Here is a 23,787-nt window from a genome sequence, read left to right as displayed (position 1 = left end):
TTTTACAAAAGTGAAATTGTGTTTGACAAATTCATTACAATTTTTTGAGGATGTAACTACGAGGGTAGGTAAAGGGAAACCACTAGATTTAATCCACTTAGATTTCCAAAAGGTATTTAATAGGGTTCCAGACAAAAGGTTACTACGGAAGATATGGGGGTAATATCTTAGCAAAGGTAGAGAATTAGTTAATGGACAGGAAGACAAGAGTAGGGATAAATGGGGTAATTTGAAGTTGGCAGGCTGTGACTAGTGGAGTGCTGCAAGGATCAGTGTTGGGGCCTCAGCTATTTACAATCTATATTAATGACTTAGACAAAGAGTAATGTTTCTGAGTTTGTTGATGAAAGAAAGGTGGGTGGGAATACAAGCTGCGAGGAGGACACAAAGGGACTGCAAAGGTATATAGACAGGAATGGGCAACAAGGTGGCAGGTGGAGTATAACGTGGGAAGTGTAAGGTTCTTCATTTTGGTCATCAGAATAGAAAAACTTATTTTTTTCTAAAGGTGCGCAACTTATAAAAGAATGTTGAGAGACACTTGGGTGTACTCAAGGAATGTAGGTACAGCAAACAATTAGGAAAGTAAATGGCATGTGATGCTTTATTACAAGGGGATTGGAGTACAGGAATAAAGAAGTCTTGCTACAGCTGTACAGGGTTTTGGTGAGACCATGCCTGGAGCACTATGTGCAGTTTTGGTCTCCATATCTAAGGAAGGATATACTTGCATTGGAGGCCATACAGCGAAGGTTCACTAGATTGTTCCCTGGGAGAAGAAGGTTGTTCTACAATGAGAGACTGAATATATTGTGTTGATATTCTCTGGAGTTTAGAAGAATGAGTGATGATCTCATTGAAACCTACAGGATTCTGAAGGGACAAAAACAAAAATACCTAGAAAAACTCAGCAGGTCTGACAACATCTGCGGAGAGGGATACAGTTGACGCTTTGAGTCCATATGACCCTTCATCAGAACTAAAAAAATATAGAAATGAGATGAAATATACGCTGGTAGAGTGGGGTGGGAGAGACAGGTAGAGCGCGATAGAGGGCCAGTGATAGGTGGAGGCCAAGAAGAGACTGCCAAAGATGTCATAGACAAAAGGACAAAGGGGTGTTAACGGTGGTGATATTATCTAAAGGATGTGCTAATGGGGGACATTAAGGGTAGCAAGCAGGACAAGCTAGTGGCAGATGGCCCTAGTGGGGGGTGGGGTGGGATTGGGGGGGAAGGGGATTCTGAAGGGGTTTGACAGGGTGGACGCTGAGAGATTGTTCCCCTCCCCGGCTGGGGATTCGAGAGCACGGGGGCAGTCTCAGGATAAAGGGCCGATCATTTAGGACGTGGGCTTCGCTGGCTGGGCCGGCATTTATTGCGCATCCCTAGTTGCCCCTTGAGAAGGTGGGGGTGAGCTGCCTTCTTGAGCCGCTGCAGTCCATGTGGTGTAGGGACACCCACTGTGCTGTTAGGGAGGGAGTTCCAGGGTTTTGACCCAGCGACAATGAAGGAACGGTGATATATTTCCAAGTCAGGATGGTGAGTGACTTGGGGGGTAACTTGAGTTGAAGCCGAAGATCAGTCATGATGGTATTGAATAGCGGAGTGGACTCAAGGGCCATTTACTGTGTTCTTAGACCAGCAACAGGTCCTCTTGCAAAATGAGCTTATTCACTCGGAGACTGCAGCTTCCATACAGTCTTAATCCGAGAAACTGCAAATAAACATCAATTCTGGTGATTCTGCATGACCAAGATGGCGGCAGTGAGGCCTTTACAAGTCTTTGGGCTTCCGGAAATTCCCGAAGTCCCTCCGGAAATTCCCGAAGTCCCTCCGTGGTGAGGTCGACCGTTTCCGGAAATTCCCGAAGTCTCTACCAGAGGGTCGACCGCCTCCGGAAACTGCGCGCGCATTCTTTAAGCCACACCCCTTTCAGCCTTTCTCTCTCTCTCTCTCTCTCTCTCTCTCTCTCGGCGGCGCTAAGATGGCGGATGTGTGTTTGTGTGAGTGTCTTGACTGCCCTTCTGAATCCATCGGCATCCTCCATCCCAGAGTCTCAGGCCAGGCAGCAGAGAGTCGGAGACGGCTGCCACGACTCTATTCCGTAAGGCTACACCAAGATGTGGCCGAAAAATACCTGTCTTTAAAAACCTTTAGCTTAACTGATGTGTGCTTTCTCTCCCCTGTTCAGGGAGGGGGTTTGCGCAGGAGGATGGATGGCAGAAGAACCAGTTTAAAAAAAAAGGTTTGGATCTGAATTCATACTGGCTGCATCTCTGAGCTGGTCACCTGATTAAGATGATGTACTTTTTATCCAATGCATGTCTTGTTGTGTTTGCACGTTTTCTGTCTCTGAACCTGAGATCACTAATTTGTCCACTCAAATCATCATCATTATTTTAGACATAACCAACAAATGATCCTCTTCCCCCCCCAAGTGGGGGTTATTCTGATGTGAAACGGTAAAACAGGTTGAAACGAATAGGATTCTGGAAGGGAAGGTTAAAATTCATGGCACAGGACGGGGGTCACTCGGCCCATCCTTTCTGTACTAGCCGTCTACGAGTGAACCAATTTAGTCCCACCTCCCAGCCCGAAATCGAGATGTCAGCTGTGGCTCAGTTCATAGCACCCTCGCCTTTGAATCAGAGGGTTGTGGGTTCATGCCCCACTCCCGGAAAACCAAGAACTGTGATTGTACTCGAAAGAGTTGCAATCTGTGACTGTTGATAACTCGAAAGAGTCTCCCAGTCCGAAATCCCGAGGAACAAAAATTGCCGGAAACACTCAGCAGGTCTGTGGCAAGACGGGGTTAACGTTTCAAGCCCGTGCGACTCCTCTTCAGAACCAAAGAGGAGGAGGAATGTGGTGAAATATAAACTGTTTTAGGGGGTGGGACGGGTGAAGAGGGGCCAGTGATAGGTGGAGGCAAAGGAGAGGTGGCAAAAGATGTCACAAACAAAAGGTGGGAAGGGGTGTTAATGGTGGCGATACTGGCTAAAGGAGGTGCTAATGGTGACATTAAGAGTAAGATTGAGCGACGGATGGCCCTAGTGGGGGGAGGGGACGGTGTGAAAGATCGAAATAGGCTAAAAGATGGGGATAAAACTGTGAATGGGAATAAATTTGAAAAATAATAGAAATAGATGGGGGTAAAAAATGTGTATATAAAAATTTAAAAATAAATACTGGAAAAAGAGGTGGGGACATGATCTGAAGTTGTTGAACTCAGTATTCAGTCCGTCCGGAAGGCTGTAAAGTGCCTCGTCGGAAGATGAGGTGCTGTTCCTCCAGTTTGCGTTGAGCTTCACTGGAACATTGCAGCAGACCAAGGACGGACATGAGAGCAGGGCGGTGTGTTGAAACGGCAAGCGACAGGGAGGTCTGGGTCATGCTTGCGAACAGACTGAAGGTGTGATGGAGAGTGTCCCGGAGGGAATGGTTCCTACGGAATGCCGACAGGCGTGAGGGGGGGCGGTGTGGGTGAAGGGAAGATGTGTTTGGTGGTGGCATCATCCTAGAGTTGGCGGAGGATGATCCTTTGAAAGCAGAGGCCGGTGGGGTGAAAAGTGAGGACAAGGGGGATCCTATCATGGTTCTGGGAGGGAGAGGAAGGTGTGAGGGCAGAGGCGCGGGAGATGGGTAGGGCGAGTTTTGATCAGGGATTCTGCCTCTGCTACCCTTTCAGGCAGTATGTTCCAAAGTGCCCACCACCCTCTGGAGAAAAATATTCCCCCCAACTCCCCTCTTATCCTTCCAGTAATTAATTGAAATCTCTGGTTATTGACCTTTCTGCTCGTAGAAGGGCAGATTGGTGGGAGAGAGGGCGTGGCTGAGGTTAGGGCTAGGTTGTCTATACCAAGAAAAAAGATGATGCCAATGTTGTGAAAGAGGAGCCAATTGAGATAGTGGATGGGTTAAAACTTGATTAAGAGGAAAGACTGGCTGTAATTGGGATAAGTCACCAGGACTGAAGGGAATATTGAGGGAAGTCGGGGTGCAAGTTGCCGAGGCATTGGTCATAAATCTTCCAATCTTAGAAACGGGTGGTGCCAGAGGACTGGAGGATTGCACCCTGGACCAAAAAAAAGGGCCCAAAGATAAGCCCAGCAACTACAGGCCGTCAGTTTAACTTCAGTGCTGGGGAATCTTCTAGAAACACTGATTTGGACAAAATTATGTCACTTGGGCAAATATGGATTAATTACACCACATGGACTGCAGTGGTTCAAGAAGGCAGTTGAACACCACCACCTCAATTGAAGTTAGGGAGGGGCAATAAATGCCAGCCTAGCCAGCTTTGCCCTTGTCTCTTGAATAAGAAAGTCAGCATGGATTTCTTAAGGGCAGAACATGTTTGCCTAAGTTTGCGATAATAGAGGGTTGATGAGGGGAATGTTGTTGATGTGGTGTACATGGAATTCCAAAATGTGTTAGATAAAGTGCCACTAACAGGCTTGTCAGCAAAGTTGAAGACTCTGGAATCAAAGTAGCAAAATGGATACAGAATTGGCTGAGTGACAGGAAATGGAGAGCAGTGGTTAATGGGTATTTTTTGGGCTGGAGGAAGGTTTGTGGTGGAGTTCCCCAGGGGTCAGTGTTGGGACCCTTGCTCTTCCTGATTATATATATTAATGACCTTGACCTTGGTGTACAAGGGAATAATTTCAAAATTTACAGATGACAGTTTGGAAGCATTGTAAACTTGTGAGGACAGTGTAGATCTTGAATACGACACAAGTAGGTGGAGTGGGCGGACAGTTGGCAGATGAAATCTGATGCAGTGAAGTGTGAGGTGATTTATTTTGGTCAGAAAAATGCAGAGAGACAATATAAAATTAATTGTACAATTCTAAAGGGGGTGCTGGAGCAGAGGGACCTGGGTGTATAGATGCACAAATCATTGAAGGGGACAGGACAAGTGGAGAGTGCATTTAATAAGGCATTCAGTATTCTGGGCGTTATCAATAGAGGAGCAAGGAGGTTATGATGAGACTTTATAAAACACTGGTTGAGTCTGAACTGGTGTGTCTTGGGCACCAAACGTTAGGAAGGATGTGATGGCTTTACAGTACAGAAATGATTCATGAGACTAACGTAGAAAATAGGAGCAGTAGGAGGCCATTCAGCCCCTTTGAGCCTGCCCTGCCATTCAATATGATCATGGCTGATCCTCTATCTCAACACCATACTCCCATTCTCTCCCTATGCCCCTTGGTGCCTTTAGAGTCCAGAAATCTATCTTTTTCCTTCTTAAATATATTCAGTGACTTGGCCTCCACAGCCTCTGTGGTAGAGAATTCCACAGGTTCACCACCCTCTGATTGAAGAAATTTCTCCTCATCTCAGTCCTAAATGGTCGACCCCATATCCTGAGACTGTGATCCCTTGTTCTACACCCCGTAGCCAGAGGAAACATCATCCCTGCATCCAATCTGCCCATCCGTGTCAGGATTTTATACGTTCCAATGAGATCCCCTCTCATTCTTCTAAACTCCAGTGAATACAGACCTAGTCGGCCCAATCTCTCCTCATACGACAATCCTGCCATCCCAGGAATCAGTCTGGTGAACCTTTGCTTCACTCCCTCTATGGCAAGTATATCCTTTCTTAGGTAAGGAGACAAAAACTGCTTACAATACGTCAGGTGTGGTCTCAGCAAGGCCCTGTACAACTGCAGTAAGACATCCTTGCTCCTGTACTCAACTCCTCTCACAATGAAGGCCAACATACTATTTGCTGCCTTAACTGCTTGCTGGACCTGCATGCTAGCTTTCAGTGATTGGTGTACAAGGACATCCAGGTCCATTTGTACAAGAACATTTCCCAATCTATCACTATTTAAATAATACTGTCATTATGTTTTTCCTTATCCTTATTTCACACTTATCCACATTATACTACATCTGCCATGAATTTGCCCACTCACTCAATTTGCCTAAATCACCTTGAAACCTCTTAACATCCTCCTCACCGCTCACATTCCCACCAAGTTTCATGTTGTCAGCTATTTTGGAAGTTTTACATTTGGGATGAGGTGAATTCAGTTATGTCGATAGATTGAGAAGCCAAGGCTGCCCTTGGAGAAGAGAAGGAGAGAAGGTTGAGAGGAGATTTGACAGAGGTGTTGAAAATCATGAGGGATCTGGAGAGAGTAGGTCGGGAGAAACTTCACATTAGTGGAAGGATCGAGAACCAGAGGGCACAGGTTTAAACTAATGGCGAAAGAAGCAATGGAGACATGGGAAACTTTTTCACACAGCGAGTGGTTAGGGTCTGGAATGCACTGTCTGGGAGTGTGATGGAGACAGGGTCAATCGAGTGGTTAGGATCTGGAATACACTGTCTGAGAGTGTGGGGGAGACAGGGTCAATCGAGGCTTTTTAAAGGGAATTGGATTATTATCTGAACAGAGAATTTTAGCAGCGCTGCAGGACAAAGGTGGGTGAGTAGTACAAGATCGGTTTCAAGATGACACTGTGCCTGCATAGAAAGCACCATCCTCTCTGCCTCTCTCCCCAATCAGCCCTGCACCTCATAACCACCATTTTATCTGACTGACTTAAATTCCTGTCCTGGGAGCGTTTGATGGGGACAGTGTAGAGGGAGCTTTACTCTGTATCTAACCCTGTGCTGTACCTGCCCTGGGAGTGTTTAATGGGGAACGTGCAGAGGGAGCTTTACTCTGTGTCTAACCCGGTGCAGTACCTGTCCTGGGAGTGTTTGATGGGGACAGTGTAGAGGGAGCTTTACTCTGTATCTAACCCCGTGCTGTACCTGTACTGGGAGTGTTTGATGGAGACAGTGTAGAGCAGCTTTACTCTTTATCTAACCCCGTACTGTACCTGTCCTGGGAGTGTTTGATGAGGACAGTGTAGAGGGGGCTTTACTCTGTATCTAACCCCGTACTGTACCTGTCCTGGGAGTGTTTGATGGGGACAGTGTAGAGGGAGCTTTACTCTGTATGTAACCCCGTACTGTACCTGTCCTGGGAGTGTTTGATGGGGACAGTGTAGAGAGAGCTTTACTCTTTATCTAACCCCGTGCTGTACCTGTCCTGGGAGTGTTTCATGGGGACAGTGTAGAGAGAGCTTTACTCTGTATCCAACCCCATGCTGTACCTGTCCTGGGAGTGTTTGATGGCGACAGTGCAGAGGGAGCTTTACTCTGTATATAACCCTGTGTTGTACCTGTCGTGAGTGAATGGCTCCATCCAATTGCAAGTCATTTTGTCTCTGGCCCCTGCACCTGACCTCCCTGAACTCTGTTCATCTTTGTAACTCAGCATTTTCTCGGATTATGTTGCAGATTGGAATCCGAAACTGACTCGTGTAATGAGCACTAATCCTGACAGCATCACCGTGTCACAGGTACGATTCTTACCTTGTGTTCAGCCTGACCCAGAGCTCGTCGCCACCGTACCTGCTCTTGCCCCATGAGCATGTATGGTCCAGGACTGTGGCTCAGAGTAACACACAAGCCCAGCTTAGGAAGCAGTCAGTGTCTGACCTGTGACCCTGCTGTGCCATGTATAACTGGGACAAGATCTGTACTTTGCCCTGGTGGATGGTGATGGTTAGGAGTGAGGAGGAGGGGTCTCAGTGCTCACTGTTACGGTGTGGGGGAAATGGCCGGAGAGTTTTTGTGAGAATGTTTGTCCAGCTGTTGGACATCATCTGTTTAAAGCGGTTCACGTTTTGAACCCCGTGGATTCTGTAATCCATTGGGAGACTCCGAGTGACGTCCACCATCGAGAGCCTGACTTCACATTGAAACTATTACAGAGAAGGGACTGGATTCTGTTGCTTTGTCAGTGGCTCTCAGCTGTCAGGAGCTGGGTTGAAACCCAGTTCTGTCTGCTGGGAGTGGTGGAGGAGACAGAGGCCGATGTCTGTTCTTTGTAAATCAGAAATAAAAGCTGCTGGACAGTGACATAATCTCCTGGAGCCCTTATCCCACCACACAGCCTGTCAGAAATGGTGGATCTCATGCAGAGGCTGCAGGACCATTGTTTTGAGAAATTACATCTCGCATTTACATGGGATAGGCTGTTGTATTAATATGGGAATTGGATGCACTGAAATAGAGTAGAGAGAGCTATACCCTGTATCTACCCCTGTAATGTAACTGCCCTGGGATTGTTTGATGGGGACAGTGTAGAGGGAGCTTTACTCTGTATCTAAACCAATGCTGTACCTGTCCTGGGAGTGTTTGATGGAGACAGTTTAGAGGGAGCTTTACTATGTATCTAACCTCTGTGCTGTACCTGTCCTGGGAGTGTTTGATGGGGACAGCGGAGAGGAGCGCTTTACTCTATATATAACCCCGTGCTGTACCTGTCCTGGGAGTGTTTGATGGCGACAGTGCAGAGGGAGCTTTACTCTGTATATAACCCTGTGTTGTACCTGTCGTGAGTGAATGGCTCCATCCAATTGCAAGTCATTTTGTCTCTGGCCCCTGCACCTGACCTCCCTGAATTCTGTTCATCTTTGTAACTCAGCATTTTCTCGGATTATGTTGCAGATTGGAATCCGAAACTGACTCGTGTAATGAGCACTAATCCTGACAGCATCACCGTGTCACAGGTACGATTCTTACCTTGTGTTCAGCCTGACCCAGAGCTCGTCGCCACCGTACCTGCTCTTGCCCCATGAGCATGTATGGTCCAGGACTGTGGCTCAGAGTAACACACAAGCCCAGCTTAGGAAGCAGTCAGTGTCTGACCTGTGACCCTGCTGTGCCATGTATAACTGGGACAAGATCTGTACTTTGCCCTGGTGGATGGTGATGGTTAGGAGTGAGGAGGAGGGGTCTCAGTGCTCACTGTTACGGTGTGGGGGAAATGGCCGGAGAGTTTTTGTGAGAATGTTTGTCCAGCTGTTGGACATCATCTGTTTAAAGCGGTTCACGTTTTGAACCCCGTGGATTCTGTAATCCATTGGGAGACTCCGAGTGACGTCCACCATCGAGAGCCTGACTTCACATTGAAACTATTACAGAGAAGGGACTGGATTCTGTTGCTTTGTCAGTGGCTCTCAGCTGTCAGGAGCTGGGTTGAAACCCAGTTCTGTCTGCTGGGAGTGGTAGAGGAGACAGAGGCCGATGTCTGTTCTTTGTAAATCAGAAATAAATGCTGCTGGACAGTGACATAATCTCCTGGAGCCCTTATCCCACCACACAGCCTGTCAGAAATGGTGGATCTCATGCAGAGGCTGCAGGACCATTGTTTTGAGAAATTACATCTCGCATTTACATGGGATAGGCTGTTGTATTAATATGGGAATTGGATGCACTGAAATAGAGTAGAGAGAGCTATACCCTGTATCTACCCCTGTAATGTAACTGCCCTGGGATTGTTTGATGGGGACAGTGTAGAGGGAGCTTTACTCTGTATCTAAACCAATGCTGTACCTGTCCTGGGAGTGTTTGATGGAGACAGTTTAGAGGGAGCTTTACTATGTATCTAACCTCTGTGCTGTACCTGTCCTGGGAGTGTTTGATGGGGACAGCGGAGAGGAGCGCTTTACTCTATATCTAACCCCGTGCTGTACCTGTCCTGGGAGTGTTTGATGGGGACAGTTTAGAGGGAGCTTTACTCTAGACCTAACCCCATGCTGTTCCTGTCCTGGGATTGTTTGATGGGGACAGTGTAGAGGGAGCTTTACTCTAGATCTAACCCGTGCTGTTCCTGTCCTGGGAGTGTTTGATGGCGACAGTGCAGCGGGAGCTTTACTCTGTATCTAACCCTGTGTTGTACCTGTCGTGAGTGAATGGCTCCATACAATTGGAAATCATTTTGCCTCTGTCCCCTGCTCCTGACCTTCCTGAATTCTGTTCATCTTTGTAACTCAGCATTTTCTCGGATTATGTTGCAGATTGGAATCGAAAAACTGACTCGTGTAATGAGCTCTAATCCTGACAGCATCGCAGTGTCACAGGTACGATTCTTACCTTGTGTTCAGTCTGACCCAGAGCTCGCCACCACCGTACCTGCTCTTGCCCCATGAGCATGTATGGCCAAGGACTGTGGCTCAGAGTAACACACAAGCCCAGCTAAGGAAGCAGTCAGTGTCTGACCTGTGACCCTGCTGTGCCATGTATAACTGGGACAAGATCTGTACTTTGCCCTGGTGGATGGTGATGGTTAGGAGTGAGGAGGAGGGGTCTCAGTGCTCACTGTTACGGTGTGGGGGAAATGGCCGGAGAGTTTTTGTGAGAATGTTTGTCCAGCTGTTGGACATCATCTGTTTAAAGCGGTTCACGTTTTGAACCCCGTGGATTCTGTAATCCATTGGGAGACTCTGAGTAACGTCCACCATCGATAGCCTGACTTCACATTGAAACTATTACAGAGAAGGGACTGGATTCTGTAGCTTTGTCAGTGGCTCTCAGCTGTCAGGAGCTGGGTTTAAAACCAGTTCTGTCTGCTGGGAGTGGTGGAGGAGACAGAGGCCGATGTCTGTTCATTGTAAATCAGAAATAAAAGCTGCTGGACAGTGACATAATCTCCTGGAGCCCTTATCCCACCACACAGCCTGTCAGAAATGGTGGATCTCATGCAGAGGCTGCAGGACCATTGTTTTGAGAAATTACATCTCGCATTTACATGGGATAGGCTGTTGTATTAATATGGGAATTGGATGCACTGAAATAGAGTAGAGAGAGCTATACCCTGTATCTACCCCTGTAATGTAACTGCCCTGGGATTGTTTGATGGGGACAGTGTAGAGGGAGCTTTACTCTGTATCTAAACCCATGCTGTACCTGTCCTGGGAGTGTTTGATGGGGACAGTTTAGAGGGAGCTTTACTCTGTATCTAACCCCGTGTTGTACCTGTCCTGGGAGTGTTTGATGGAGACAGTGTAGAGGGAGCTTTACTCTGTATCTAACCCCGTGCTGTACCTGTCCTGGGAGTGTTTGATGGAGACAGTTTAGAGGGAGCTTTACTCTGTATCTAACCCCATGCTGTACCGGTCCTTGGAGTTTTTGATGGGGACAGTGTAGAGGGAGCTTTACTCATTATCTAACCCTGTGCTGTTCCTACCCTGGGATTGTTTGATGGGGACAGTTTAGAGGTAGCTTTACTCTAGACCTAACCCTGTGCTGTTCCTGCCCTGCCATTGTTTGACGGCGACAGTGTAGAAGGAGCTTTACTCTAGATCTAACCCCATGCTGTTCCTGCCCTGGGTTTGTTTAATGGGCACAGTTTAGAGGGAGCTTCACTCTGTATTTAAACCCATGCTGTACCTGTCCTGGGAGTGTTTGATGGGGACTGTTTAGAGGGAGCTTTACTCTGTATCTTACCTCGTGCTTTACCTGCCCTGGGACTGTATGATGGGGACAGTTTAGAGGGAGCTTTACTCTGTATCTAACCCCGTGCTGTACCTGTCCTGGGAGTGTTTGATGGAGACAGTGTAGAGGGAGCTTTACTCTGTATCTAACCCCGTGTTGTTCCTGCCCTGGGATTGTTTGATGGGGACAGCGGAGAGGAGCACTTTACTCTATATCTAACCCCGTGCTGTACCTGTCCTGGGACTGTTTGATGGGGACAGTTTAGAGGGAGCTTTACTCTGTATCTAACCCCGTGTTGTACCTGTCCTGGGAGTGTTTGATGGAGACAGTGTAGAGGGAGCTTTACTCTGTATCTAACCCCGTGTTGTTCCTGCCCTGTGATTGTTTGATGGGGACAGTGTAGAGGGAGCTTTACTCTGTATCTAACCCCGTGCTGTACCTGTCCTGGGAGTGTTTGATGGGGACAGTTTAGAGGGAGCTTTACTCTGTATCTAACCCCGTGCTGTACCTGTCCTGGGAGTGTTTGATGGGGACAGTGTAGAGGGAGCTTTACTCTGTATCTAACCCCCTGTTGTTCCTGCCCTGGGATTGTTTGATGGGGACAGCGGAGAGGAGCACTTTACTCTATATCTAACCCCGTGCTGTACCTGTCCTGGGAGTGTTTGATGGGGACAGTTTAGAGGGAGCTTTACTCTGTATCTTACCTCGTGCTGTACCTGTCCTGGGACTGTATGATGGGGACAGCGTAGAGGGAGCTTTACTCTGTATCTAACCCCGTGCTGTTCCTGCCCTGGTATTGTTTGATGGGGACAGTTTAGAGGGAGCTTCACTCTGTATTTAAACCCATGCTGTACCTGTCCTGGGAGTGTCTGATGGAGACGGTTTAAAGGGAGCTTTACTCTGTATCTAACCCTGTGCTGTACCTGTCCTGGGAGTGTTTGATGGGGACAGCGGAGAGGAGCACTTTACTCTATATCTAACCCCGTGCTGTACCTGTCCTGGGAGTGTTTGATGGGGACAGTTTAGAGGGAGCTTTACTCTAGACCTAACCCCGTGCTGTTCCTGTCCTGGGATTGTTTGATGGGGACAGTGTAGAGGGAGCTTTACTCTAGATCTAACCCGTGTTGTTCCTGTCCTGGGAGTGTTTGATAGCGACAGTGCAGCGGGAGCTTTACTCTGTATCTAACCCTGTGTTGTACCTGTCGTGAGTGAATGGCTCCATACAATTGGAAATCATTTTGCCTCTGGCCCCTGCTCCTGACCTACCTGAATTCTGTTCATCTTTGTAACTCAGCATTTTCTCGGATTATGTTGCAGATTGGAATCGAAAAACTGCCTCGTGTAATGAGAACTAATCCTGACAGCATCGCAGTGTCACAGGTACGATTCTTACCTTGTGTTCAGTCTGACCCAGAGCTCGCCGCCACCGTACCTGCTCTTGCCCCATGAGCATGTATGGCCAAGGACTGTGGCTCAGAGTAACACACAGGCCCAGCTTAGGAAGCAGTCAGTATCTGACCTGTGACCCTGCTGTGCCATGTATAACTGGGACAAGATCTGTACTTTGCCCTGGTGGATGGTGATGGTTAGGAGTGAGGAGGAGGGGTCTCAGTGCTCACTGTTACGGTGTGGGGGAAATGGCCGGAGAGTTTTTGTGAGAATGTTTGTCCAGCTGTTGGACATCATCTGTTTAAAGCGGTTCACGTTTTGAACCCCGTGGATTCTGTAATCCATTGGGAGACTCTGAGTAACGTCCACCATCGAGAGCCTGACTTCACATTGAAACTATTACAGAGAAGGGACTGGATTCTGTAGCTTTGTCAGTGGCTCTCAGCTGTCAGGAGCTGGGTTTAAACCCAGTTCTGTCTGCTGGGAGTGGTGGAGGAGACAGAGGCCGATGTCTGTTCATTGTAAATCAGAAATAAAAGCTGCTGGACAGTGACATAATCTCCTGGAGCCCTTGTCCCACCACACAGCCTGTCAGAAATGGTGGATCTCGTGCAGAGGCTGCAGGACCATTGTTTTGAGAAATTACATCTCGCATTTACATGGGATAGGCTGTTGTATTAATATGGGAATTGGATGCACTGAAATAGAGTAGAGAGAGCTATACCCTGTATCTACCCCTGTAATGTAACTGCCCTGGGATTGTTTGATGGGGACAGTGTAGAGCGAGCTTTACTCTGTATCTAACCCCGTGCTGTACCTGTCCTGGGAGTGTTTGATGGGGACAGTTTAGAGGGAGCTTTACTCTGTATCTTACCTCGTGCTGTACCTGTCCTGGGACTGTATGATGGGGACAGCGTAGAGGGAGCTTTACTCTGTATCTAACCCCGTGCTGTTCCTGCCCTGGTATTGTTTGATGGGGACAGTTTAGAGGGAGCTTCACTCTGTATTTAAACCCATGCTGTACCTGTCCTGGGAGTGTCTGATGGAGACGGTTTAAAGGGAGCTTTACTCTGTATCTAACCCCGTGCTGTACCTGTCCTGGGAGTGTTTGATGGGGACAGCGGAGAGCAGCGCTTTACTCTATATCTAACCCCGTGCTGTACCTGTCCTGGGAGTGTTTGATGGGGACAGTTTAGAGGGAGCTTTACAATAGACCTAACCCCGTGCTGTTCCTGTCCTGGGAGTGTTTGATGGGGACAGTGTAGAGGGAGCTTTACTCTGTATCTAACCCTGTGTTGTACCTGTCGTGAGTGAATGGCTCCATACAAGTGGAAATCATTTTGCCTCTGGCCTCTGCTCCTGACCTACCTGAATTCTGTTCATCTTTGTAACTCAGCATTTTCTCGGATTATGTTGCAGATTGGAATCGAAAAACTGACTCGTTTAATGAGCACTAATCCTGACAGCATCGCAGTGTCACAGGTACGATTCTTACCTTGTGTTCAGTCTGACCCAGAGCTCGCCGCCACCGTACCTGCTCTTGCCCCATGAGCATGTATGGCCATGGACTGTGGCTCAGAGTAACACACAAGCCCAGCTTAGGAAGCAGTCAGTGTCTGACCTGTGACCCTGCTGTGCCATGTATAACTGGGACAAGATCTGTACTTTGCCCTGGTGGATGGTGATGGTTAGGAGTGAGGAGGAGGGGTCTCAGTGCTCACTGTTACGTTGTGGGGGAAATGGCCGGAGAGTTTTTGTGAGAATGTTTGTCCAGCTGTTGGACATCATCTGTTTAAAGCGGTTCACGTTTTGAACCCCGTGGATTCTGTAATCCATTGGGAGACTCTGAGTAACGTCCACCATCGAGAGCCTGACTTCACATTGAAACTATTACAGAGAAGGGACTGGATTCTGTTGCTTTGTCAGTGGCTCTCAGCTGTCAGGAGCTGGGTTGAAACCCAGTTCTGTCTGCTGGGAGTGGTAGAGGAGACAGAGGCCGATGTCTGTTCTTTGTAAATCAGAAATAAAAGCTGCTGGACAGTGACATAATCTCCTGGAGCCCTTATCCCACCACACAGCCTGTCAGAAATGGTGGATCTCGTGCAGAGGCTGCAGGACCATTGTTTTGAGAAATTACATCTCGCATTTACATGGGATAGGCTGTTGTATTAATATGGGAATTGGATGCACTGAAATAGAGTAGAGAGAGCTATACCCTGTATCTACCCCTGTAATGTAACTGCCCTGGGATTGTTTGATGGGGACAGTGTAGAGGGAGCTTTACTCTGTATCTAAACCAATGCTGTACCTGTCCTGGGAGTGTTTGATGGGGACAGTTTAGAGGGAGCTTTTCTCTGTATCTAACCCCGTGTTGTACCTGTCCTGGGAGTGTTTGATGGAGACAGTGTAGAGGGAGCTTTACTCTGTATCTAACCCCGTGCTGTACCTGTCCTGGGAGTGTTTGATGTGGACAGTTTAGAGGGAGCTTTACTCTGTATCTTACCTCGTGCTGTACCTGTCCTGGGACTGTATGATGGGGACAGTTTAGAGGGAGCTTTACTCTGTATCTAACCCCGTGCTGTACCTGTCCTGGGAGTGTTTGATGGGGACAGCGGAGAGGAGCGCTTTACTCTATATCTATCCCCGTGCTGTACCTGTCCTGGGAGTGTTTGATGGGGACAGTTTAGAGGGAGCTTTACTCTAGACCTAACCCCGTGCTGTTCCTGTCCTGGGATTGTTTGATGGGGACAGTGTAGAGGGAGCTTTACTCTAGATCTAACCCGTGCTGTTCCTGTCCTGGGAGTGTTTGATGGGGACAGTGTAGAGGGAGCTTTACTCTGTATCTAACCCTGTGTTGTACCTGTCGTGAGTGAATGGCTCCATACAATTGGAAATCATTTTGCCTCTGGCCTCTGCTCCTGACCTACCTGAATTCTGTTCATCTTTGTAACTCAGCATTTTCTCGGATTATGTTGCAGATTGGAATCGAAAAACTGACTCGTGTAATGAGCACTAATCCTGACAGCATTGCAGTGTCACAGGTACGATTCTTACCTTGTGTTCAGTCTGACCCAGAGCTCGCCGCCACTGTGCCTGCTCTTGCCCCATGAGCATGTATGGCCATGGACTGTGGCTCAGAGTAACACACAAGCCCAGTTTAGGAAGCAGTCAGTGTCTGACCTGTGACCCTGCTGTGCCATGTATAACTGGGACAAGATCTGTACTTTGCCCTGGTGGATGGTGATGGTTAGGAGTGAGGAGGAGGGGTCTCAGTGCTCACTGTTACGGTGTGGGGGAAATGGCCGGAGAGTTTTTGTGAGAATGTTTGTCCAGCTGTTGGACATCATCTGTTTAAAGCGGTTCACGTTTTGAACCCCGTGGATTCTGTAATCCATTGGGAGACTCTGAGTAACGTCCACCATCGAGAGCCTGACTTCACATTGAAACTATTACAGAGAAGGGACTGGATTCTGTTGCTTTGTCAGTGGCTCTCAGCTGTCAGGAGCTGGGTTGAAACCCAATTCTGTCTGCTGGGAGTGGTGGAGGAGACAGAGGCCGATGTCTGTTCTTTGTAAATCAGAAATAAAAGCTGCTGGACAGTGACATAATCTCCTGGAGCCCTTATCCCACCACACAGCCTGTCAGAAATGGTGGATCTCGTGCAGAGGCTGCAGGACCATTGTTTTGAGAAATTACATCTCGCATTTACATGGGATAGGCTGTTGTATTAATATGGGAATTGGATGCACTGAAATAGAGTAGAGAGAGCTATACCCTGTATCTACCCCTGTAATGTAACTGCCCTGGGATTGTTTGATGGGGACAGTGTAGAGGGAGCTTTACTCTGTATCTAAACCCATGCTGTACCTGTCCTGGGAGTGTTTGATGGGGACAGTTTAGAGGGAGCTTTACTCTGTATGGAACCCCGTGTTGTACCTGTCCTGGGAGTGTTTGATGGAGACAGTGTAGAGGGAGCTTTACTCTGTATCTAACCCCGTGTTGTTCCTGCCCTGGGATTGTTTGATGGGGACAGTTTAGAGGGAGCTTCACTCTGTATTTAAACCCTTGCTGTACCTGTCCTGGGAGTGTCTGATGGAGACAGTTTAAAGGGAGCTTTACTCTGTATCTAACCCCGTGCTGTACCTGTCCTGGGAGTGTTTGATGGGGACAGCGGAGAGGAGCACTTTACTCTATATCTAACCCCGTGCTGTACCTGTCCTGGGAGTGTTTGATGGGGACAGTTTAGAGGGAGCTTTACTCTAGACCTAACCCCGTGCTGTTCCTGTCCTGGGATTGTTTGATGGGGACAGTGTAGAGGGAGCTTTACTCTAGATCTAACCCGTGTTGTTCCTGTCCTGGGAGTGTTTGATAGCGACAGTGCAGCGGGAGCTTTACTCTGTATCTAACCCTGTGTTGTACCTGTCGTGAGTGAATGGCTCCATACAATTGGAAATCATTTTGCCTCTGGCCCCTGCTCCTGACCTACCTGAATTCTGTTCATCTTTGTAACTCAGCATTTTCTCGGATTATGTTGCAGATTGGAATCGAAAAACTGACTCGTGTAATGAGAACTAATCCTGACAGCATCGCAGTGTCACAGGTACGATTCTTACCTTGTGTTCAGTCTGACCCAGAGCTCGCCGCCACCGTACCTGCTCTTGCCCCATGAGCATGTATGGCCAAGGACTGTGGCTCAGAGTAACACACAGGCCCAGCTTAGGAAGCAGTCAGTATCTGACCTGTGACCCTGCTGTGCCATGTATAACTGGGACAAGATCTGTACTTTGCCCTGGTGGATGGTGATGGTTAGGAGTGAGGAGGAGGGGTCTCAGTGCTCACTGTTACGGTGTGGGGGAAATGGCCGGAGAGTTTTTGTGAGAATGTTTGTCCAGCTGTTGGACATCATCTGTTTAAAGCGGTTCACGTTTTGAACCCCGTGGATTCTGTAATCCATTGGGAGACTCTGAGTAACGTCCACCATCGAGAGCCTGACTTCACATTGAAACTATTGCAGAGAAGGGACTGGATTCTGTAGCTTTGTCAGTGGCTCTCAGCTGTCAGGAGCTGGGTTTAAACCCAGTTCTGTCTGCTGGGAGTGGTGGAGGAGACAGAGGCCGATGTCTGTTCATTGTAAATCAGAAATAAAAGCTGCTGGACAGTGACAAAATCTCCTGGAGCCCTTGTCCCACCACACAGCCTGTCAGAAATGGTGGATCTCGTGCAGAGGCTGCAGGACCATTGTTTTGAGAAATTACATCTCGCATTTACATGGGATAGGCTGTTGTATTAATATGGGAATTGGATGCACTGAAATAGAGTAGAGAGAGCTATACCCTGTATCTACCCCTGTAATGTAACTGCCCTGGGATTGTTTGATGGGGACAGTGTAGAGGGAGCTTTACTCTGTATCTAACCCCGTGCTGTACCTGTCCTGGGAGTGTTTGATGGGGACAGTTTAGAGGGAGCTTTACTCTGTATCTTACCTCATGCTGTACCTGTCCTGGGACTGTATGATGGGGACAGCGTAGAGGGAGCTTTACTCTGTATCTAACCCCGTGCTGTTCCTGCCCTGGTATTGTTTGATGGGGACAGTTTAGAGGGAGCTTCACTCTGTATTTAAACCCATGCTGTGCCTGTCCTGGGAGTGTCTGATGGAGACGGTTTAAAGGGAGCTTTACTCTGTATCTAACCCCGTGCTGTACCTGTCCTGGGAGTGTTTGATGGGGACAGCGGAGAGGAGCGCTTTACTCTATATCTAACCCCGTGCTGTACCTGTCCTGGGAGTGTTTGATGGGGACAGTTTAGAGGGAGCTTTACAATAGACCTAACCCCGTGCTGTTCCTGTCCTGGGAGTGTTTGATGGGGACAGTGTAGAGGGAGCTTTACTCTGTATCTAACCCTGTGTTGTACCTGTCGTGAGTGAATGGCTCCATACAATTGGAAATCATTTTGCCTCTGGCCTCTGCTCCTGACCTACCTGAATTCTGTTCATCTTTGTAACTCAGCATTTTCTCGGATTATGTTGCAGATTGGAATCGAAAAACTGACTCGTGTAATGAGCACTAATCCTGACAGCATCGCAGTGTCACAGGTACGATTCTTACCTTGTGTTCAGTCTGACCCAGAGCTCGCCGCCACCGTACCTGCTCTTGCCCCATGAGCATGTATGGCCAAGGACTGTGGCTCAGAGTAACACACAAGCTCAGCTTAGGAAGCAGTCAGTGTCTGACCTGTGACCCTGCTGTGCCATGTATAACTGGGACAAGATCTGTACTTTGCCCTGGTGGATGGTGATGGTTAGGAGTGAGGAGGAGGGGTCTCAGTGCTCACTGTTACGTTGTGGGGGAAATGGCCGGAGAGTTTTTGTGAGAATGTTTGTCCAGCTGTTGGACATCATCTGTTTAAAGCGGTTCACGTTTTGAACCCCGTGGATTCTGTAATCCATTGGGAGACTCTGCGTGACGTCCACCATCGAGAGCCTGACTTCACATTGAAACTATTACAGAAAAGGGACTGGATTCTGTTGCTTTGTCAGTGGCTCTCAGCTGTCAGGAGCTGGGTTGAAACCCAGTTCTGTCTGCTGGGAGTGGTAGAGGAGACAGAGGCCGATGTCTGTTCTTTGTAAATCAGAAATAAAAGCTGCTGGACAGTGACATAATCTCCTGGAGCCCTTATCCCACCACACAGCCTGTCAGAAATGGTGGATCTCGTGCAGAGGCTGCAGGACCATTGTTTTGAGAAATTACATCTCGCATTTACATGGGATAGGCTGTTGTATTAATATGGGAATTGGATGCACTGAAATAGAGTAGAGAGAGCTATACCCTGTATCTACCCCTGTAATGTAACTGCCCTGGGATTGTTTGATGGGGACAGTGTAGAGGGAGCTTTACTCTGTGTCTAAACCAATGCTGTACCTGTCCTGGGAGTGTTTGATGGGGACAGTTTAGAGGGAGCTTTACTCTGTATCTAACCCCGTGTTGTACCTGTCCTGGGACTGTATGATGGAGACAGTGTAGAGGGAGCTTTACTCTGTATCTAACCCCGTGCTGTACCTGTCCTGGGAGTGTTTGATGGGGACAGTTTAGAGGGAGCTTTACTCTGTATCTTACCTCGTGCTGTACCTGTCCTGGGACTGTATGATGGGGACAGTTTAGAGGGAGCTTTACTCTAGACCTAACCCCGTGCTGTTCCTGTCCTGGGATTGTTTGATGGGGACAGTGTAGAGGGAGCTTTACTCTTTATCTAACGCCGTGCTGTTCCTGCCCTGGTATTGTTTCATGGGGACAGTTTAGAGGGAGCTTCATTCTGTATTTAAACCCATGCTGTACCTGTCCTGGGAGTGTTTGATGGGGACAGTTTAGAGGGAGCTTTACTCTAGACCTAACCCCGTGCTGTTCCTGTCCTGGGATTGTTTGATGGGGACAGTGTAGAGGGAGCTTTACTCTATATCTAACCCGTGCTGTTCCTGTCCTGGGAGTGTTTGATGGCGACAGTGCAGCGGGAGCTTTACTCTGCATCTAACCCTGTGTTGTACCTGTCGTGAGTGAATGGCTCCATACAATTGGAAATCATTTTGCCTCTGGCCCCTGCTCCTGACCTACCTAAATTCTGTTCATCTTTGTAACTCAGCATTTTCTCGGATTATGTTGCAGATTGGAATCCGAGACTGACTCGTGTAATGAGCACTAATCCTGACAGCATCGCCTTGTCACAGGTACGATTCTTACCTTGTGTTCAGTCTGACCCAGAGCTCGCCGCCACCATACCTGCTCTTCCCCCATGAGCATGTATGGCCAAGGACTGTGGCTCAGAGTAACACACAAGCCCAGCTTAGGAAGCAGTCAGTGTCTGACCTGTGACCCTGCTGTGCCATGTATAACTGGGACAAGATCTGTACTTTGCCCTGGTGGATGGTGATGGTTAGGAGTGAGGAGGAGGGGTCTCAGTGCTCACTGTTACGTTGTGGGGGAAATGGCCGGAGAGTTTTTGTGAGAATGTTTGTCCAGCTGTTGGACATCATCTGTTTAAAGCGGTTCACGTTTTGAACCCCGTGGATTCTGTAATCCATTGGGAGACTCTGAGTGACGTCCACCATCGAGTGCCTGACTTCACATTGAAACTATTACAGAGAAGGGACTGGATTCTGTAGCTTTGTCAGTGGCTCTCAGCTGTCAGGAGCTGGGTTGAAACCCAGTTCTGTCTGCTGGGAGTGGTAGAGGAGACAGAGGCCGATGTCTGTTCTTTGTAAATCAGAAATAAAAGCTGCTGGACAGTGACATAATCTCCTGGAGCCCTTATCCCACCACACAGCCTGTCAGAAATGGTGGATCTCGTGCAGAGGCTGCAGGACCATTGTTTTGAGAAATTACATCTCGCATTTACATGGGATAGGCTGTTGTATTAATATGGGAATTGGATGCACTGAAATAGAGTAGAGAGAGCTATACCCTGTATCTACCCCTGTAATGTAACTGCCCTGGGATTGTTTGATGGGGACAGTGTAGAGGGAGCTTTACTCTGTATCTAAACCAATGCTGTACCTGTCCTGGGAGTGTTTGATGGGGACAGTTTAGAGGGAGCTTTACTCTGTATCTAACCCCGTGTTGTACCTGTCCTGGGAGTGTTTGATGGAGACAGTGTAGAGGGAGCTTTACTCTGTATCTAACCCCGTGTTGTTCCTGCCCTGGGATTGTTTGATGGGGACAGTGTAGAGGGAGCTTTACTCTGTATCTAACCCCGTGCTGTACCTGTCCTGGGAGTGTTTGATGGGGACAGTTTAGAGGGAGCTTTACTCTGTATCTAACCCCGTGCTGTACCTGTCCTGGGAGTGTTTGATGGGGACAGTGTAGAGGGAGCTTTACTCTGTATCTAACCCCGTGCTGTACCTGTCCTGGGAGTGTTTGATGGGGACAGTGTAGAGGGAGCTTTACTCATTATCTAACCCTGTGCTGTTCCTACCCTGGGATTGTTTGATGGGGACAGTTTAGAGGTAGCTTTACTCTAGACCTAACCCTGTGCTGTTCCTGCCCTGCCATTGTTTGACGGGAACAGTGTAGAAGGAGCTTTACTCTAGATCTAACCCCATGCTGTTCCTGCCCTGGGTTTGTTTAATGGGCACGGTTTAGAGGACGCTTTACTCTGTATCTAACCCCGTGCTGTACCTGTCCTGGGAGTGTTTGATGGGGACAGTGTAGAGGGAGCTTTACTCTGTATCTAACCCCGTGCCGTAGCTGTCCTGGGTGTTTTTGATGGGGACAGCGGAGAGGAGCGCTTTACTCTATATATACCCCCGTGCTGTACCTGTCCTGGGAGTGTTTGATGGAGACAGTGTAGATGGAGCTTTACTCTGTATCTAACCCCGTGTTGTTCCTGCCCTGGGATTGTTTGATGGGGACAGTTTAGAGGGAGCTTTACTCTGTATCTAACCCCGTGCTGTACCTGTCCTGGGAGTGTTTGATGGGGACAGTTTAGAGGGAGCTTTACTCTGTATCTTACCTCGTGCTGTACCTGTCCTGGGACTGTATGATGGGGACAGCGTAGAGGGAGCTTTACTCTGTATCTAACCCCGTGCTGTTCCTGCCCTGGTATTGTTTCATGGGGACATTTTAGAGGGAGCTTCACTCTGTATTTAAACCCATGCTGTACCTGTCCTGTGAGTGTCTGATGGAGACGGTTTAAAGGGAGCTTTACTCTATATCTAACCCCGTGCTGTACCTGTCCTGGGAGTGTTTGATGGGGACAGTTTAGAGGTAGCTTTACTCTAGACCTAACCCTGTGCTGTTCCTGCCCTGCCATTGTTTGACGGGGACAGTGTAGAAGGAGCTTTACTCTAGATCTAACCCCATGCTGTTCCTGCCCTGGGTTTGTTTAATGGGCACAGTTTAGAGGGAGCTTCACTCTGTATTTAAACCCATGCTGTACCTGTCCTGGGAGTGTCTGATGGAGACAGTTTAAAGGGAGCTTTACTCTGTATCTAACCCCGTGCCGTAGCTGTCCTGGGTGTGTTTGATGGGGACAGCGGAGAGGAGCGCTTTACTCTACATCTAACCCCGTGCTGTACCTGTCCTGGGAGTGTTTGATGGGGACAGTTTAGAGGGAGCTTTACTCTAGACCTAACCCCGTGCTGTTCCTGCCCTGGGATTGTTTGATGGTGACAGTGTAGAGGTAGCTTTACTCTAGATCTAACCCGTGCTATTCCTGTCCTCGGAGTGTTTGATGGCGACAGTGCAGCGGGAGCTTTACTCTGTATCTAACCCTGTGTTGTACCTGTCGTGAGTGAATGGCTCCATACAATTGGAAATCATTTTTCCTCTGGCCCCTGCACCTGACCTACCTGAATTCTGTTCATCTTTGTAACTCAGCATTTTCTCGGATTATGTTGCAGATTGGAATCCGAAACTGACTCGTTTGATGAGCACTAATCCTGACAGCATCGCAGTGTCACAGGTACGATTCTTACCTTGTGTTCAGTCTGACCCAGAGCTCGCCGCCACCATACCTGCTCTTGCCCCGTGAGCATGTATGGCCAAGGACTGTGGCTCAGAGTAACACACAAGCCCAGCTTAGGAAGCAGTCAGTGTCTGACCTGTGACCCTGCTGTGCCATGTATAACTGGGACAAGATCTGTACTTTGCCCTGGTGGATGGTGATGGTTAGGAGTGAGGAGGAGGGGTCTCAGTGCTCACTGTTACGGTGTGGGGGAAATGGCCGGAGAGATTTTGTGAGAATGTTTGTCCAGCTGTTGGACATCATCTGTTTAAAGCGGTTCACGTTTTGAACCCCGTGGATTCTGTAATCCATTGGGAGACTCTGAGTAACGTCCACCATCGAGAGCCTGACTTCACATTGAAACTATTACAGAGAAGGGACTGGATTCTGTAGCTTTGTCAGTGGCTCTCAGCTGTCAGGAGCTGGGTTTAAACCCAGTTCTGTCTGCTTGGAGTGGTGGTGGAGACAGAGGCCGATGTCTGTTCATTGTAAATCAGAAATAAAAGCTGCTGGACAGTGACAAAATCTCCTGGAGCCCTTGTCCCACCACACAGCCTGTCAGAAATGGTGGATCTCGTGCAGAGGCTGCAGGACCATTGTTTTGAGAAATTAC

General features: G+C 48.3%; 1 protein-coding gene across 1 annotated transcript; it reads left to right on the top strand.

The window, feature by feature from the left end:
* The first annotated feature begins 1,971 nt into the window (after window positions 1-1,971).
* Window positions 1,972-23,170, top strand: LOC144671775 (uncharacterized). The gene is made up of 11 exons (XM_078533808.1): window positions 1,972-2,106; window positions 7,311-7,372; window positions 8,526-8,587; window positions 9,878-9,940; window positions 12,612-12,674; window positions 14,103-14,165; window positions 15,662-15,724; window positions 17,221-17,283; window positions 18,712-18,774; window positions 20,339-20,400; window positions 23,071-23,170. The coding sequence occupies exons 3-10, from the start codon at window positions 8,552-8,554 to the stop codon at window positions 20,354-20,356; spliced, it is 432 nt and encodes a 143-aa protein (XP_078389934.1). The 5' UTR covers window positions 1,972-2,106; window positions 7,311-7,372; window positions 8,526-8,551; the 3' UTR covers window positions 20,357-20,400; window positions 23,071-23,170.
* Window positions 23,171-23,787: the final 617 nt, after the last annotated feature.

This window comes from Cetorhinus maximus, chromosome 34 (genome assembly GCF_964194155.1).
Source record: "Cetorhinus maximus chromosome 34, sCetMax3.hap1.1, whole genome shotgun sequence".
NCBI classification, from domain to species: domain Eukaryota; kingdom Metazoa; phylum Chordata; class Chondrichthyes; order Lamniformes; family Cetorhinidae; genus Cetorhinus; species Cetorhinus maximus.
Note: the sequence above shows the minus strand (reverse complement) of the source record. Positions and strands in the feature narration are given on the sequence as shown.

Coding starts and splice junctions, on each gene's coding strand:
- LOC144671775 (XM_078533808.1), top strand. CDS start 8,552: ATGAGCACTAATCCTGACAGCATCACCGTGTCACAG. Junction 8,588..9,877: donor ACAGCATCACCGTGTCACAG/GTACGATTCTTA, acceptor ATTATGTTGCAG/ATTGGAATCGAAAAACTGAC. Junction 15,725..17,220: donor ACAGCATTGCAGTGTCACAG/GTACGATTCTTA, acceptor ATTATGTTGCAG/ATTGGAATCGAAAAACTGAC.